Raw genomic sequence first — 17,842 nt, 5'->3', positions numbered from 1 at the left:
ATTTGTTATATAACTTATGTCACATAACACTCCATTATCCAATATTCGGAAACACTGCACAATGTTCTTGTTGAGACATGGATACGAAACAGGACCAGGCCTACACAGATCTGTCGCCATGTAAATATGCTGGAGATGTAGATGCTCATGGTTGGGCTGCACAAATTGTACCAGGCCTTTCTTTGTATGCTCAGTATCCCATGCACGTAACACCAGCCAATCTGAAGATGCCTGAATCAGGCAACATGCATCATTATTAAATAAATAATAATTACAACCCTGCAACCAAAACTGTTTGTTTCTTCATCATATATTAAGAGTTGCTGTACCATCCCTGCTATGAGTTGGAAAAAGCTTTATAATTCTATTGGTCAAAGTCAAGAATTCAAATTCAACCAAGCGAAACTGATTAAATACTGCTTGCAGATTCCAAGTCACCCATTTTGTGAATGTGTAGCCCATGAAGTGTGGTAAACTACAATAATGTCTATGACTCTCCTTTGCAGTAGTACCCTAGTAGATACCAATTTCCTTGTACTGACATCCAGTGTTGATTAAGTTATACCAAAAACTGTTCAACTGCTAACAGCTGTAGCTGCTAAGCATATTGATTTGGTTTTTCATTGCCTATCACTACCATAAACTGCAAATAACTATGAAGTTGCCAAATAGCAATACTCTTTGAAGATAAAGAAAATATTAAGACTGTACAAATAAGTGAAAAGAAGGCTTATTTGCTCCAACACCCAATCAACATATTGTGCAACGTTACACCTTTTGCACATTTCTCTTGTTAAGATTAAAGTCTGCGACAACTGTATTGGTACTGGAGCAACTTAATAATTTCAGGCCACTATCTCCTGCCACATACTAGAATCAACTACATTTACAGTAATGTTTATCTTACGTAAATCCTGTAAACTGGAAATAAAATGCAAATGGTGTGGGGTATAAGGAGCTGAATCTTAAAATGAAGTTTTCAAATAACGTAATTGCATTTAATTCTTACTCTGAGGCTGGCCTGTCGACGGGCTGTCAGAATCTGACTCCTTTGCAACTACCTTTTTCTTCTTTGGTTTAGCTGCTTTCTTTTTTGCCTCTACCTCAAATTCACTGTCGGTGTCACTGACGTCAATAGTTTTTTCGGCACTGTAAAACACATCACCATCATTATTAGTAGCAGATCTTTGAAAATATGCAAAATAGTCCTGATTTCTAAAAACTTAATTAGAAAAATATCATGAGCTTACACCAGCACCAACTATTGGTGTATTTTCAGTTATTTAATATTCAGTTTAATACAGTGTTAAATAACCAAAACTTCAGCAACTGTTTGTGTTGATGTAAGCTCATGAACATATTCTTATTCAGAGTTTTTAACACTCCTTATAATCCAATGATGATCCCTGCTCCACTCCTAAGATTTTAATCTGTCACTTATCACTTCTTTCACCTCTGGCAATGCATGTTAATGTGAAAAGTGCGAAGTTGCACTGTGGTTTGGGGTCCATGATAAACTGCAGGTCCCCCTATAGCTGACTGGACAAGTCAATTCAAAGATTTCACAAAAGTAGTGGTATATCACCTCCAACAGGACCATGCCTGGTAAAGCAGTATGGTGTTCAAATCAACCTTAGGGTTGATGACAGACTACTTTCATAATCCAGTGTCACAGAATAGCTCAATCTTTCAAATACAATCAACTCACGTAAATGTGTCATCAGCAGTGTTTAGTTCTGGATCCACTTGCGGGACAGCTTCGCTCTCTTGCACTAGTTTATTGTCATGTAACTCCAGCTCCTCCTCACTTTCTTCTTCTTCACTGTCACTGTACGTGAACTTCACCTTCGCAGCTGAAGGAAAGAAAGCACATTATACATATTACAATGTAACAATGAAGATGAGAATGGCATTGTCAACAAGGTAGAACACCACACTGTCACAAAAGAAAGAAATTATTTTAAACTTCCACAACATAGAGGTGTTAGATGCTGTCTGTGGAATAGTGTTTCCCATACTCTTATATGTTGTAATTGGTGGAGAGATGGTGGTAATGCAAACTTGATTAAAGGAAGTATCATCATGCCCCTTATGTGGTCAGCGGGACATTGCTCTCGTGACTGTGCTGTCAAAGTGTTTATCATCTTATAACAAGGACGATGGCAAGTATAGGTGTATGCGATTTTACTTCTATAATGGATTACAGTAATGCAGTCAAAAACATAGAGCATGAGATATGCAAAAGGGAATTCTCAAAACTTTGTGAGCGTATTTCAGGTTTATAGTATGTAAACAATGCTGTAAGGACAGAAAACGAGCAACTGAAGTACGAAAATGTGCAACTGAGGTCTGCAGAACATTAAGCATAAAATGTCACGTATGATAAGTGATAGAAAGTTTGTGAATGTTAACAGAGTTAAATGCCCTTTCTTGCAATACTAGTATACCAGCGACTGACTCAGAACCAAAGTTTGCTATGTGGAATAGTGAAACTTGGTGCTAAAATCCAAGAGAGTCATAGCAGGATGCAATCCTGAAAATGTAAAAAATTACTGATACTAATAGGTGGTAAAACATAGCCTGCAGTGAAAGTTATGATGTAATATAAATGCTGAAAGAGATGTTCTTAACACTTCACTGCTCCAAGAGATTCATTATGAATGTCCCCAAGAGACATGACTTGATCCCATAGGCCTATGTATATGAAGCCACCTTACAAACTAACTAAAAGTTAGCAGTCTTTCAAATGTTTTTAGTAAACACTTCTGTTGTAGATGTAAGCAGTTTCAGAAAAGTTTTTTACTAAGCATAGCAGGCACCCCAAACAGAAAAAAAAATTTAAAGTACAGAAATAACAGACATACTCAACTCTAGAAAGCAGTACATTTCAACAGACTACCTTAGACAAATGGTCACAGGGCAGTAATTGGTCCCTGAATGCATCAACTAGAAATTCTTTGTAGACAAAATCCTGTAATTGTCTCTGGAAAGTATCATCTGCGAATCTTTCACCAGAATATTACAGACTTTTGTAATAAGCTAAATGAACTCAGCCAATGTGTAAGACAATGAAAGTGTATATCACCCCTACGTACTGTGTTTCACTAAGTATCACATCTGCTCAGGCGTGGGTAAGATTTTAAATATCCAATTACAAGCTGACATTCTCCATACTGTAGAAAACAAAGAGGAGGAGTAGGTGTTGGAAGCTGTGTCAAGTGTAAAGCAACTGACTTAAACAATTTTTGTTTAGAACAACACTTTGAAGCATGTGTCATTGAAGTTTTTGCAGCTGTGTCCTTTTAAGTGTAGCAATATACAGGGCATCTTTCTGGCAATCTTAACCTCTTTTTGATACAGCTGGACTCGCTTTTGGTGCATCTATTTAATTGGAAAAGAGAAGTCTTAGCTCTTCGGGATTTCATTATCAACTTTCTAACACACAGTAATGGAAAGACAAACATGGAAAAATTGACATAACCTACATCCTCACCAGAATAACTTCTAATTCAAGCACCTTAATTGACAACATTTTTGTAGAGCAAGGGAAATAGGGCAGCAGCATCACCATCATTAGTAAAATAATGTACATACTGTCAGATCATGATGGTGAGCTACTTATTATTGATAATATGAATATTTGACAGAATAAAACTGGGCTCCAATGAAAGATAACGAGATCTATAAATGATGAAACAATTAAGGGCTTTTTACTTATGCCTCCAATATGTAAACTGCAGTCACATATATTCTGAAATGGATGTCTATTCCAAATATAATATGTTTAGTAATAAAACTGCACCAACATGTGAAGTTTTCTTTTCTGACAATGGTTACAAGAATCAACACAAAAAAATGTGGTTCACAAAGGGAACAAGAATATCTTGCAAACAAAAATGAGAATTAAAGATCACAACAACCAAATTTAAGAAATCCTATCCAAATAAATAATTATAAAAAGTACTGTAAAATATTAAGCACAGTGGTCAAGCTATCAGCAGAAGTTTATATTGCAGCTACAAAATCAATCAATTCTATAACGAACTCTGAACAATCTTCGAGATCATCATAAGGGTTATAAAACTGCATCAACATGTGAAGTTTTCTTTTCTGACAATGGTTACAAGAATCAACACAAAAAAATGTGGTTCACAAAAGGAACAAGAATATCTTGCAAACAAAAATGAGAATTAAAGATCACAACAACCAAATTTAAGAAATCCTATCCAAATAAATAATTATAAAAAGTACTGTAAAATATTAAGCACAGTGGTCAAGCTATCAGCAGAAGTTTATATTGCAGCTACAAAATCAATCAATTCTATAACGAACTCTGAACAATCTTCGAGATCATCATAAGGGTGAGACAGGTGTCAATTGTGCCACTAAACCTGTAGATTTTATTTTAAATATTAATTATACATGCTTTGCAAAAACCTTCAATTACCATTTCATAAGTTCTTCTGAACAAATAAACAGCAATGGCTCCTTAGAAAGTGCCATGGAAATATTGAAACACCATTTTCTCAAACCTATAAGTGCGTTACATATAACCCCCCCCCCCCCCCCCCCCAATATCCAGAAATGAGGTTAAAAAGCCACTGCCTCAGTAAATAGTGAAGTATCATCAGATGCAGGTAATATTTCCAGCAAACTGCTAAAAGCCTGTTCTGATTGGTTATACAAAGTTTTAGCAAACATATTTAATGCTTCTATGTATCAGGGTGACTTCCCAGGTGGAATGAAGCCTGTTATAGTGAAGCCACTCCACAAAGAGAGAAACACAACAGAGGTCAGCAACTACTGGCCTCCCTCTCTCTTGATCACAATCACAAAGTCCTCGAGAAAGTACTGCATTCCAGAATTGTGATGCACCTCAAAAACTCTTTGATGTCATCAGTGATAGTTTGCTTTCCGAAATGGTACGTCCACAACGGAAGCCATATTTCATTCACAAATGAAGCACTGGAATCCCTATATTTAAAAAATGAAGTCATAGGGATATTTTGTGATCTTGTTAAGACATTCAAGTGGGTGGGCCACAAAACACTACTCAACAAAGCATGCCAGTATGGCATCAGACGGACAGTGGGAAAAATTCTACTTCTAAGACAGGAAGCAAATAGTATTAGCAGACTACAATATTACTGCACCTGGGTGTGAGGGAGCTTCTGTTAGCTTATCATCAGTTTTTATGGTTATTTAGAAGTGGAAGCACTGGACCTCTTGATATTATATGTAAAGTTCACCTGAAGGCGTTGACAGTGCAATGTGTTTTCCTTAGTCATCACTCTACTTGTTTACAGTAAGATCATTCCGTGTTTCTGATAGCGACTACAGCAGGCCAAGTGCAACAATATCAAGGCTGTGTAGTAGTTTGTGATGAAAGCAACAAAACAGGTGAGGGACAAGTCTGACTGGGCACTTTACTTCATGAAGTTTATTAAGGATCTGTCATTGGCCCACTGCTGTTTCTCGTATACATAGTTTACAATCCTGCCTACTAGGAAACCAACTGAATGATCACAATACAAGAAGGAAAGTGTTCTCAAAAATCTAACTTTGGTACACAAGATGTAAGTATTCCAGTATTAAAATATTTAATTCACTGCTAAACTACAAAGCCTACGATGTAACACTGACATTTATTTGGAAAACTTTTTAATCATTAGATGAGTTTTTTTTAAATGAGAACTACAGACATTTTAAGCATATACACTGGTGTCCAAAATTAAAGCAACAAACAGAAATTTTGCAATGTTGCATTTATTTTGCCACAAAACTATATACACAGCTGATAGTAAAGCAGAAAAATGTAAAAAGAAAAAAAAATTACAGAACATAAACAACTGCAAAATGCATAATAGTAGACAAAAATGTTCTTCGTTTTCCCCAAATTAATGGATTTGCACACACATTCTGACAACTAGTTAATGTGCTCAGTATGGGTTGTGGCAGCAATACAGGAATGACAACAATGGGGCATGCTGTGAATGATGTCATCAATTTCTTGCTGATGCAATAATGCCTGTTCCTTCTCCAGAGCTGCTCATGAGACTTGTAAAGTGATTGGTGGAAGCTGATGTGACGCAACCCGTCTCCCCGTGCATCCCAGACATGCTCTATGGGATTCAAATCGGGTGATCAAGCAGGCCATGCCATGGGTGCAATATTTCTGTTTCCAAGAAAACATCGACCACCCATGCTCAATGAGGTCGACCATTATCATCTATCAACACGAACTCTGGACCACAGCACTTCGCAACAACCACATATGAGATCCCAAAATCTTGTCATAATACCCAACAGCAGTTAAGCCTTGCTAACTCACCCATACAGTTTCGTGAAGAAGTGTAAATGTGGTTAACATAATCCCTGCCCACATCATTAGGGATCTTCCTCAATATTGGTCTCTTTCCACAGTGTTTGAATCCCAAACTCAAGTTGCATGTTCCTTCCAGTTACAAATCCATCAAGAATCACTCTCCAGACCAAATCAGGACTCGTGTGTCGGAAGAACGTTGGCTCACTGTTCGTCAGTCCAGGAGACTGACAACTACGCTCTAGAAGTTCCCTTCTGTAAAGACATGGCAGAGATACAGATACAGCTGCTCTCCGACAATAAACACCACTCTGCAGAAGCCTTATGCACACAGTTTGCCTCAATGCAACACGCCCAGTGGATGCTGCAGGGTCAGATGCCAGTTGCCGTACAGTACTAGTACGGTACAGTCATGCCCTTACAGCCAAATAATGTTTGTATGATTATACTGTGAATTAGACGCACAATGGGGAAATTGTGGTATTTACTTTAATTCTGGACACCAATGTGTGTGTTAACACTTGCACAATCTCTTTTACTATTTTGCTTCTGTTTCATTCTAATTTCATAATTTGTATTTTCCTTGCAACTTTTCTTTATTTTTTTAAAAAAATTGTATAACTGTATTATGTTCTATTTTTTTATTCCTTAAGTTATTCCATATCTTAGCATCAATGCATAAAAGGATCTATGGAATATGTGCAAAAATAAATAAAAAATAACTACCTCTTCCTCTAGTAATAGAAGAAAAACAGAATCGAAGTCTAACTGATGGGAGACGTGAGAGTGTGTGGGCCTATCCATCATATCATCAAAGGGATCTGATGTGACAAACACAAGATAAAGCAAAAAACAACAAGAAACAAAATAGGTACTATAATGGCATCTCATTAGCAGGAAAAACACCCTACCAAAATATAACTAATTTGATAATGATTCAATTGTTTCTTTGGTGAAAATGCAAAATTAAGGGTACCGTATCAGGATTTGCAGCAATATGCAATCTCTTACATCACACTTCCTGACATGCTATATCAATAACTTACAATTCAAAATGCTGCATTTCTAGAACAAGTTCAGAGTATCACACCCACAAACTCTCAAAATTATGCATCAGAATGAATTAAAACTGGTGACACAGACTAAATCCAATATGTCGGATGTGTACTCTTCTACCACCAGCCAACTGGAACGCAGGAACATCGCATGATGCAAGAGCATAACCTCCAGCATCCAGAATACAGTACTGACATATGATGTAGAATATAAAACAAATACGCTGAAACTGCAATTTTTGTTACACTTCTAAATACAAGCAATTGTCGTTCATTTAGCATCTCTCCATTAGTGAATTACTACTGGTAACTGATGAGGGGTTGTCAGTTCAACAAACTATCAGTATATCGTACACCTTAGCCTAATTACACTATAATACAATAAGAGGGAGTATGTAGACCTGTATCCACAGATGTTTCTTTTGTCCCAGATTTAATACTGTATTGTCCATCTTTGTTAACACACTCCTCACTTCTTTGTGGACTTCAAAACTCAACATAAAATGCTTATCTGTGTCCATTGCTTCTGATATTGTAGGAATTGCCAAAGGTTTTGGCTCATCATCATCATGATTTCTCTGCCATCTGTGCTGCACTTCAACTGTCATGGACTGACAGACGGCAAAACCTTTGTCACATGCAACATATGCCTCGAAGCTAAGGTACATGGTGTTTGCTTATTGCCCCACTATTTGTTGCCCATTGTTCAGTTACAGTTTCTTCATTTCCCGCCATGATGTATTCCGTAAGTGTCCAATAAAAGCCAGTCTTTTTGAAACAGTTTGAGAGTGTGCTTTTTTGCAGGAAATTCAAGGCACTTCTTACAAAATACACAGTGTCAAAGATTATTATCTACCTCACTGTAATATGAAGAATGGCCAGCCTCTTGTATACAAGAATCTTTTCATTTCAAGCATTTTTAATACGTTGGTCAAATGGTTGAAGCTGGATTTTACAGCAGGGAAATAAAAAAAATTTAAAAAAAACTACATTTATGTTATGTAGATACAATGAATCTTTGGAATTCACAGCACATTGGTGAGTGGTCAATAAGCAGCATGATTTTACTATTTCTAGCACCCAAACTTGCACCCCCAGGCATGCAAGAATAGTTCAAATATATGCTATCTTATCAAAAGTTGACATGTTTATACACATGGCTGTAGTACTAGTTTGAGGTATATAATTTAAGCAGCAATCACCCTCAATTATGGTTTAAAAAATTTATTTAACTTAAACCATGACTGGGTCCCAGCAGGAAAGAAAGGAAAGCTGTACGAGCCATATGAAGATGGATTTGTAACTAATCTGAAACTGGTAATAATTTGAGTTAAATAAACTTTTTAAAACCAAGATTGTGGGTGGTTGCTCTTTAAATTATAAATCTTATAAATGTTCAAATATAGTAGTTGTTAGCTATGCTTTTGCATTAGATGAATATCGTCAGAGAAATGTCCACACATTTTAAAAGCATCATAGACTGTTCAACTTTCCAATTATTAGTGGCACCAACTTTTCTGTTCCACTTTCAGCACAACACAAAATATTTAGCCAACCTTTACTAAATTTCTACCATGGCAAGTCTCTCTTATGATTAATAGTTTTGTCATACAGAAGGTGAAAAAAAAAAAAAAAAAAAAAAAAAAAAAAACAAGCCCAGTCCACTTGCTTTAGAAACAACATCGCAACTGCACTTTTCTATGATTGAATTAACGCTTACGCTTTCAGCCTCACTTAGAACAAATTTAAAAGTTAAATTAAGACAGTTTTTAAACCTTTGTCCAACCATTGGATACTTCGAAATTTGCGAGACCAACCTTTTGTGGGAAACATATTGCTTTAGCATGAACCACAGTACCATCAATTGAAATATTTCAAGTATAAGGTGGTTTTAGTAATAGCACATTTTCCAACTGACCATGGTGTACTCATTTTCTTTTGCTGTTACCTCCTTTCAGACGAGCTGCTTTCAATTATTTTTTTATTTGCTCGCTATTGTATTTAATACTGATGAAGGGATTTCAGTTTTTGTGCAACATCAACAGGCTTCATGCGCGAATTTTTGTCCACTTCCTGAATAGTGTTCCACTTTACTTTTTTGTTATCTATCTCACTGTCTTCCATTTAACATTTCTATCATAGCAAACAATCAGTGAGAGGCACAAAGTTGCCGGCACTAAACAGTGCTGTCTCCCTGCGTGTTTCCTCAGTCCACAGACACAAATGTCTTACTCCATCCACTCCAAGAACTCTCTTTGGCAAAGTTCAAGCATTACAGTACAATACTGCCAAATTTGAATGTAGAGAGGGAGAAAATATAAACAAGTCATTTTAACACATGTTTAATGGAACTGATACTTACAAAAATGAATGCAATGTGTTGGAAAATGTGATAATGAGAGACATACTAACGAGATTCCCTTGTACATTAAAAATTGGTGTGTGTGTGTGTGTGTGTGTGTGTGTGTGTGAGAGAGAGAGACGTGGCCGGGGGGAGGGGGGGGGGGGGGGATTTTCACCTCAAAGACACTATTTACAAATTAGTACTGGTTGATAGCAATCATCACTTGCCTGCGGATCTTCGTGCTGTTGTTCTCTGCACTGTAGGGGCAGACACGTTCTTTGGTGAGAACTCATCTTCTGAATATGCAGAAGCTTCAGAATCCTCACTGTCTGATTCCCAAGGGTCTTTCTTCTTTTTAGGTGACCCTTTGCCTTTGCCCTTGAAACTAAGTTTTGTTTGTTTTAAGTTATCTGTAAAAGACAAGCAATAATGTTTCCATTATGATCACAATATAGCACACGAAATTCTAGTGAAAATCTATAACCACACAAACCTTTGCGTTTCTCTTGGAGCTTCTTCTCAAGTACCTCTGGAGAGCAACCTACCCGGTCTTGCAGTGACCTACCATCAACTCCATTTTCAGGAGCATCATCATCTTTCTTTTTCTTTCCCTAGTGAAAATAAATTTTTAAGAAGTGAGCAATTTTTCTTCAAATATGGAAAACTATTTTCTGCAATCACACTACTAAATTATTATAATTCTATCAAACAGTACCATTAAACATTGCACAATACATAGACCTATAAGTGCAATTCACAATCTGCAGCTGCTACACTGACCTAAAACATAATAAACTTTCTGAGTGATTAGACCAAGAATTAAATGAGAAGTGTAGCCTTGAGAATAAAACTGGCTGATGATACAAGGCGTCCCACTAGCAAGAGGCCCCACAAACGTGTAATAATTCTGCTGAAATTGGACTGCGTATTTTGTGACATCTGATGCGGCAACACACTACTCAGCAACATCGTTTGACACAACAGTGTGTTTCCGTGCATCGCTGTGGTTGGAGTTGTGTTTACTTACAATGTATCACTACTGTGTCAAAGAGTGTGAATTCTTGTGAAATAATATTGGATTACATGTCAGTGAATGTTTGTTGAACAGTTTGGTGACCGGTATATACCATCTATGCTGCACACAAAAGTTAGTGATCAAAATGGTAAGCAGTGGAACAGTGTTGGATCTTCATGGCAGGGGACGGTCACCATTATCAGAAGAAAAAGTGACTGACATGAAACAATGATTGTTGGCCTCTCCTGCAAAGTCTATTTGGTGTTTATTTCCAGAATGTAGTGGAGCCCGTGTTACCAAGTTGCGAAGAAAGCTGGTATGTATCTGTAAAGGTTTAGAGTTGTTCAGGAACTAAATGTCAATCACAAAGACAAATGCATTACATTTTGCCATTGGTTTCAGCAATTTATTGCTCAGGGCCCAGTTAATATCGCAGTAGACATAATTAAGTGATGGGGTTCCACTTCTATGGCTATGTGAACTCTCAGAATACAAATTTGTGGTGTAATGAGATTCCACATGCACTGGTCATGCAACCCCTGCATTCATAAAAGCCAGCTGGTGTGGCCGAGCGGTTCTAGCTGCTTCAGTCTGGAACCAGGTGACCGCTACGGTTGCAGGTTCAAATCCTGCCTTGGGCATGGATGTGTGTGATGTCCTTAGGTTAGTTAGGTTTAAGTAGTTTTAAGTTCTAGGGCACTGATGACCTCAGATATTAAGTCCCATAGTGCTCAGAGCCATTTGAATCATTCACAAAAGATTGCTGTGTTTTGTGCAATATTACAGTGTTGCATCACTGGAGAAATTTTCTTCGAGTCTTCGGTGACAAGTGCAGTTTACATTTAAATGTTTTGGGAATTTGTGAATCAGTTGGATGAACAAGAACTTACTCGGTTGGTACCAACAGGATGGCGCCACATGCCACATGTCTCAAGCGAATGTGGCTGAGGCCGAATCATTTTTCCTCAGCAGAGTGTTTACGAAAGGACTGTGGTTCCAAGGTCATGTGATTTAACACCACCTGACTTTTTCGTCTGGTGTGACCTAAAAGGCACTGTCTATTGGAACAAACCATACAACTAGGAATATTAACGAGAGAACATCATCTGTGAAGTCTAGGCAGTGACACCAGAGGTTCTGGCAGCAACATTTGAGAATCTGCAGTGTCGTGTTCAACTGTGTTTTAAAGTAGAGTGGAGTCACTTCCAGCACTTTTTGTGATTAATGTTTATTTCCCCATGAACAAAGTACGACATGTTCATTTGATTTCCTGATTTTTATGCAAAGCCTGTAAGTGTAATTTAAGTAAACATTTATGGGGCCTCTTCCAAGAGGAACACACTGTACGACTGAAAAGAGGGGGTAGGGAGGTCGAGTCGATTGATAAAAATGAAATAAAATCAAGATGGCTTAAAAATTAAAAGAATTCACTACAGCCCCTCCATGTGGAAAAGAATGCTGGTATATTACCATGAAAACCATACAAAATTAGCCTGTTTCATTTTTATTACACCACATAGTATACCAAGCACCTAAAATACTTTTAAACTTGTAGCTTTTTAAAAATTATTATTGGTTCCAGGCAAACTAATTTCACCAGATACAATTTTGTTATAGAATAATACTATCCATGGATTTAATTACAATATCCTTATCAATGTGTCTACACACAGCTCTATGAACAAAGGAGTTATTACATTTTAACTGTGACGTGAGTCCAGCACTGCAGTAACTACACTATTTCACTCCGTTTGTTATCAAACGAGAGTTGGTAATGACAATGTTCACTCACCACAAATTTTATAACTACAGTAGAGTTCCAAATCTTCACAAATATATACTATGTCCACAAAATTAAATGACTGTATCTTGGCAAAAGCAGAAAAGCATATAACCAAATATGACATTCTGTAAACTATAACTATATAAATATTAATTAAGTTACACACAAATATGAGCAAAATCTTTTCATGCATACACGTTTGCCTTTGTTTTCCTTGACAGCGTCTGCCTTTTCCATCTTCCGAATACGGTCAGGATCAATCTTTGGTTCAATGCGCCTTCCATGAGGTGCAGGCATAGTATCAGGCTTTGCGTGGCCACCTCCACCAAGCTTTGCACTTCCAGCAGCTTTCTTGCCCTTGGCAGGCTTGCCAACAACACCTACTTCTGCTTCAGCCTTTTCCTTTGCCTCCACTTTATCCAGCTACAAAAAGGGAAAGAAGAAGATTTGTATATTTAACAAACAAATCTGTATGCCAATCCTAATGAAATCTCAAAATATTTATTATCTAGAAAATGAATGAGATAAATCACTCAATACCTGCTTAAAATTTTCTACAAGACAAAGTCTAAATCTTCTTCTTCTTTTGTGAACCAGGCTACGATGATGTCATTGAAATGTTGTTTATCTAAACCGACCACATCAATCATAAAGAGTGCCAGAAAAAAACTGGGACCAAACAAAATCCTTTACTTTTAATGACTTCATGCACAACTCCAAGTGGCACAAATTACAATAAGAACAATGAATAGAAATACTTACAGACCCAATAATCAAATATTTTTAATTCCCATTAGTGTTTACCTGCCTGCTGCACTGAGCAGAAAGTAATTTCAGTGATCAGAGAGAGAGAGAGAGAGAGAGAGAGAGAGAGAGAGAGAGAGAGAGGACCTCGCCACCCTAAAAATTCTTTCTTTTTTCCTTACAGCATCAAGTAATCAAAAACAGTTTAAGAAACAGATTTCTGCACCATACTTACAGCATTCCTCTCTGTATAATGTATTTAAATGTTGTTTCTACTTGATATCAAGTGTAAGTCAAACTTACCTGGGAGAAATACTGATTCTTTAACTGGAGCCCACCCTGCTGAAGAATCTGATCCCATGATTTTTTTACTGTCATAGCTGAGGTTACTTTTACTGGAAACTTAAGATACTTGAAAGAGAAGGGCAAGTCTAGTTGTATAATAGAGATTCTTGGAATAAAGGGGACTTAATACCTAGCACTCAAATATCCTGTGATTTCAGTAATACGATAATTTAAGGTATAACTAAAAGTCTTATTCCATTATATAATCTGTGTGCCTTCCAAGTTCTATAGTAACATTACTGTATTCACCAGTTTTGGATATCATTTATAGGAGGGAATTCAGCTAATTTCCATGTGTTAATACTTCAAATGAGTGATAAGACTATCTACTCCTCTTTAAGGTATGTATAAGTGGTCCTTAAAGACATATCAATCGCAGCCGCACTAAACGAAGTTACTATTATAGGTTCTGAAAGTATTATTTTTGGGTGCAATGAATACTGTGTTGTACAATCAGTAGAGTGGGAATACTCGGGCAAATTGAGCGAAACATTCACTATAAGTTCATACGTAAATACAAACAACAAGGAAATCTTTTAGGGTTATCGGTCGAGTCATGGTGTTGTAAATGTTTTGATTAGCTTTCTACTTGGCATATTCAGAACTGTCATGCTCATATTAGGCTTGTTCCTTCATAGCCACTGGACCAGACACACTGTTGGCAGGCCAATGGTGTGCCAATCACATGCCTCCAGAAGAGATGTCATGGCTGGTAGCAGAAAGGGTTCCCCAAGCAGGGTGGAGGGGGGGGGGGGGGTATTTCACCTGCTGCCTCCACTACTTCCACTACTACTTTTTGATGTATTTTTGCTAATATCATATCTTATGCAGAGCTGCTCCATTTGAGAATATTGTCACATACACATATTTCCACTTTCTAAGGATACAGGCACATGACATCTACAATTCATCTCACATGACTGTTCAGAACAAAGGCAGTGTTTGCATCAGCCAAACTAGTCTTCAGTGGCAGAGCACATCAACAGTGAAGGACATGTTTCTTCTTGAACAGACAAAGGTACTGTTATGCATCAACGGGTTCTGAAATATAGCAAAGAGGCAGTGGAAATTGGAGTACACAATGGTCATGCCCATCTGGACAGTTGTTTCGAGCTGAACTCTGCACGGAATGTGGTGTTGGCAAAAACACATCAGGAATGCTCTAATGTGAAAGATGTGGGGGTGGAGTGTGAAATAAACAAGCAGCACCAGCCTCAGCATCTGGAAATGACAGCTCTGCCAATGCCCGGCAATTTATATCTTGGTACATGCCACTATGTATGTGCATATCACTATCTTATGACTTTTGTCATTTCGGGGTACAGTAACGTGAATTACGTAATACAGGCCCACACAAATAAAATAAAAAAACCATGCTGTGGTCAGAAATCAAATAAAATATGAACAAATTCATTTCTGCACCATACCTACAATTCAATGAGAGGGTGGACACAATTCTGTTGCACATAATTTACCTTCAAAGCATCTTCACCAATGGCCTTTAAACATGACAACTGTGAGCAGATGCACCAGTTTGTTGGCATTTGCTTAGTAACACACGAACTGGGTTGTTAATTCCTTTGAATTTGGGGTGGGGCGGGGGGAGTGAGTGAGTGTGTGTGTGTGCGCGCGCGCGTGTGTGTGTGTCTGCGAGAGAGAGCGAGAGAGAGAGAGAGAGAGAGAGAGAGAGAGAGAGAGAGAGAGATCAGGACCATACGATAGGCTTAAAATGTCTCAGTATATTTGATCCTCTGATGATATGAAACTCGTTCACCCTCAGCGTCCTTCATATTGGAACTGGTCTAAACATGATGTAGCAGTGATTAAAGCACTGGATTCACATTTTAGAGAAGAGGTAGTCAAATACCGGTTCGACCATCCAGATTTAATTGTATGTGGTTCCTCTAAATCACTTAAGAATGATGCCACGATGGTTTCTCTGACGTGCTTAGTCGATTTTGTTCCTCATCCTTGTTCCACCCAAGCTCGTGTTGACTTCTCCATCCATTTACAATCACAGAAAATCACACTCCACTCTGAGGCCAATATTTTGTGACCACAGACCAGATACATAGCAATTCCTATTCTTCCTGGATAACTGAGTGTACAAATGTGATGATGATATAGCTTGTAATTTACCCCTAATAATTTTCCTCCATTGAAATATAATAAGAACTGGCTAAGCTCCAGCTTCAAGCATTATCCTGAAAGGTACTGAACTCAAACTTGTTAATGGGAACAATTTACTGAAAATTTTTGAGGAAAAATGTGAAGACAAAATGTGTAGTTCTCATTGTTAAATACCAGTTTGCTGCATGGGAGATTAAACATGGATGGAAGTAATTCCATATGCCAAGTGAAGTATGATAATCTCAGAAAATGGGTCAGTTACTTTTTGAAGCACAATAGTCATCTGGTGACATAATGTACAGAATTTTTATTTGGCACTAAAGCAACTGCTTCATGCAAAGACTGGCCTCCTAAATAATTAGCAGCTTTTACTATAACAATAGCTGTAACAAACGACAAGAGATAAATGATTATCTCGAAAATGGATTACGATGGCTAAAATTATAAATGCAGAGCACTGAGTATGTTAATGTAGCCTACTTTTTGTGCAGCTCTGTCCTCAGCTTGATAACCTGTTGTGGTCTTCATTGTTCTCACAACTATCTGACTTGCAATGCATTACAACTTTGAAAAAAAGTTTGTGACACAACTGCAAGAAAAGAAAAGGCCAGACTTACGTGTCCAGATAAAGTTACGTACAAAGCAATAACACAAGGATGACCAGTGTTCCATTTTAGAACAAATATTGTGGTACCTAGGCATCGAGTGCCTGCTTAAAAAAAAATGACAGCAACACCAGACGTTAACTGGCTGTGTAACTTGTGCAGATGATCAGCTTCTAGTTGCGATTTGACGATCTAAAGCACAGAAAGGAGACAGGAAAATGATTGCAAGAGAAATAATACACAAAAGATGTCTAGGAGACAAATTAAAAGTTGTTACTTGTACAATGGTGCATACATTGCAAAAAGGATGACTACCTATAATGTGAAATCTTATGATAATGATTAGACGTGAAACCATTCGGGGTAGAAAAATATAGGTATTTAGCCGTCACGTTACACATAATGCAAAACTTCCTAGTCCACATTAAAAATGGTAGCAAAAGTGAAAAATCATGAATTTATCCCAAAACAGATTTAGAGTGCCTTTAAAGTTATTTAGAATACATCACACGTACAGTCTTGATGGCACTCCTGGCATATGGAGCTAGCGTTTCGGCTCTTAGATGAGGGTGGCAACATAGGCAAAGAAGTTACTAGTTTTCCTACGACTTACATGGTAGAACAACAGATGTCCTGATGGGCATTTTAGGGATGTTGCCACTTGACTATATTTTAAGATGTAGAGGGGAACTGCACTGGCTTTGAGTTAAATGAGAGAGAGAGCATCTGTGACACTGTGGACAATCACGGTGATAAAGTAGAAATAAGAACCATGTTAATGACAGTGTAGGAAGGAGCGTGGGATAGCAGCAATACTGGAAGACGTGTTAACAAAACATTTCCTAGCACTGAGGAAAGATTATTGTTGCGGTTGCTTCGTCAGGAAAGAGGGAAGGAGAGGGAAAGACGAAAGGATGTGGGTTTTAAGGGAGAGGGTAAGGAGTCATTCCAATCCCGGGAGCAGAAAGACTTACCTTATATGTGTGTGTGTGTGTGTGTGTGTGTGTGTGTGTGTGTGTGTGTGTGTGTGTGTGTGTGTGTGTGTGTGTGTGCGCACGCGCGCGCACGCGAGAGTGTATACCTGTCCTTTTTTCCCCCCTAAGGTAAGTCTTTCCGCTCCCGGGATTGGAATGACTCCTTACCCTCTCCCTTAAAACCCACATCCTTTCGTCTTTCCCTCTCCTTCCCTCTTTCCTGACGAAGCAACTGTTGGTTGCGAAAGCTTCAAATTCTGTGTGTGTGTGTGTTTTAGAAGAAGTCTGTTTGGCCAAAAGCTCACTTGTTTAGCAGCCTTTTTGTTGTGCCTGACCGCAAATCAACATCTCCACTACATGGTGAGTTAAAAAATAAAACAGTGATTTATGTGACTGTGGACAGTTTGCATCACCAGTCTATATCATCACAAAGTGTGGAATGCACAGAGTAACACAGGAAGAAAGGTGCATGCTGAAAGACAAAAGCATACATCACATAGTCACGGATAGAATATTGACTGATGT

The 17,842-nt window shown here is 37.9% G+C and overlaps 1 protein-coding gene across 3 annotated transcripts in view; it reads right to left on the bottom strand.

Annotated features, from left to right (window-relative positions):
* LOC124607206 (DNA topoisomerase 2-alpha-like) overlaps positions 1-17,842 on the bottom strand; it is a 179,830-nt gene that overhangs the window by 25,998 nt on the left and 135,990 nt on the right. For all 3 annotated transcript variants that reach the window (XM_047139468.1, XM_047139470.1, XM_047139469.1), the window contains 5 exons: positions 12,715-12,942; positions 10,215-10,332; positions 9,949-10,131; positions 1,709-1,853; positions 1,010-1,149 (listed from right to left, as the gene is read on the bottom strand). In XM_047139468.1, coding sequence (XP_046995424.1) covers positions 1,010-1,149; positions 1,709-1,853; positions 9,949-10,131; positions 10,215-10,332; positions 12,715-12,942 — 814 coding nt within the window. The remainder of the gene's footprint in view (positions 1-1,009; positions 1,150-1,708; positions 1,854-9,948; positions 10,132-10,214; positions 10,333-12,714; positions 12,943-17,842) is intronic.

Source organism: Schistocerca americana, chromosome 3, assembly GCF_021461395.2.
Source record: "Schistocerca americana isolate TAMUIC-IGC-003095 chromosome 3, iqSchAmer2.1, whole genome shotgun sequence".
Lineage (NCBI taxonomy): Eukaryota > Metazoa > Arthropoda > Insecta > Orthoptera > Acrididae > Schistocerca > Schistocerca americana.
The sequence above is the reverse complement of the archived record's forward strand: the minus strand, read 5'-3'. Positions and strand labels throughout refer to the sequence as shown.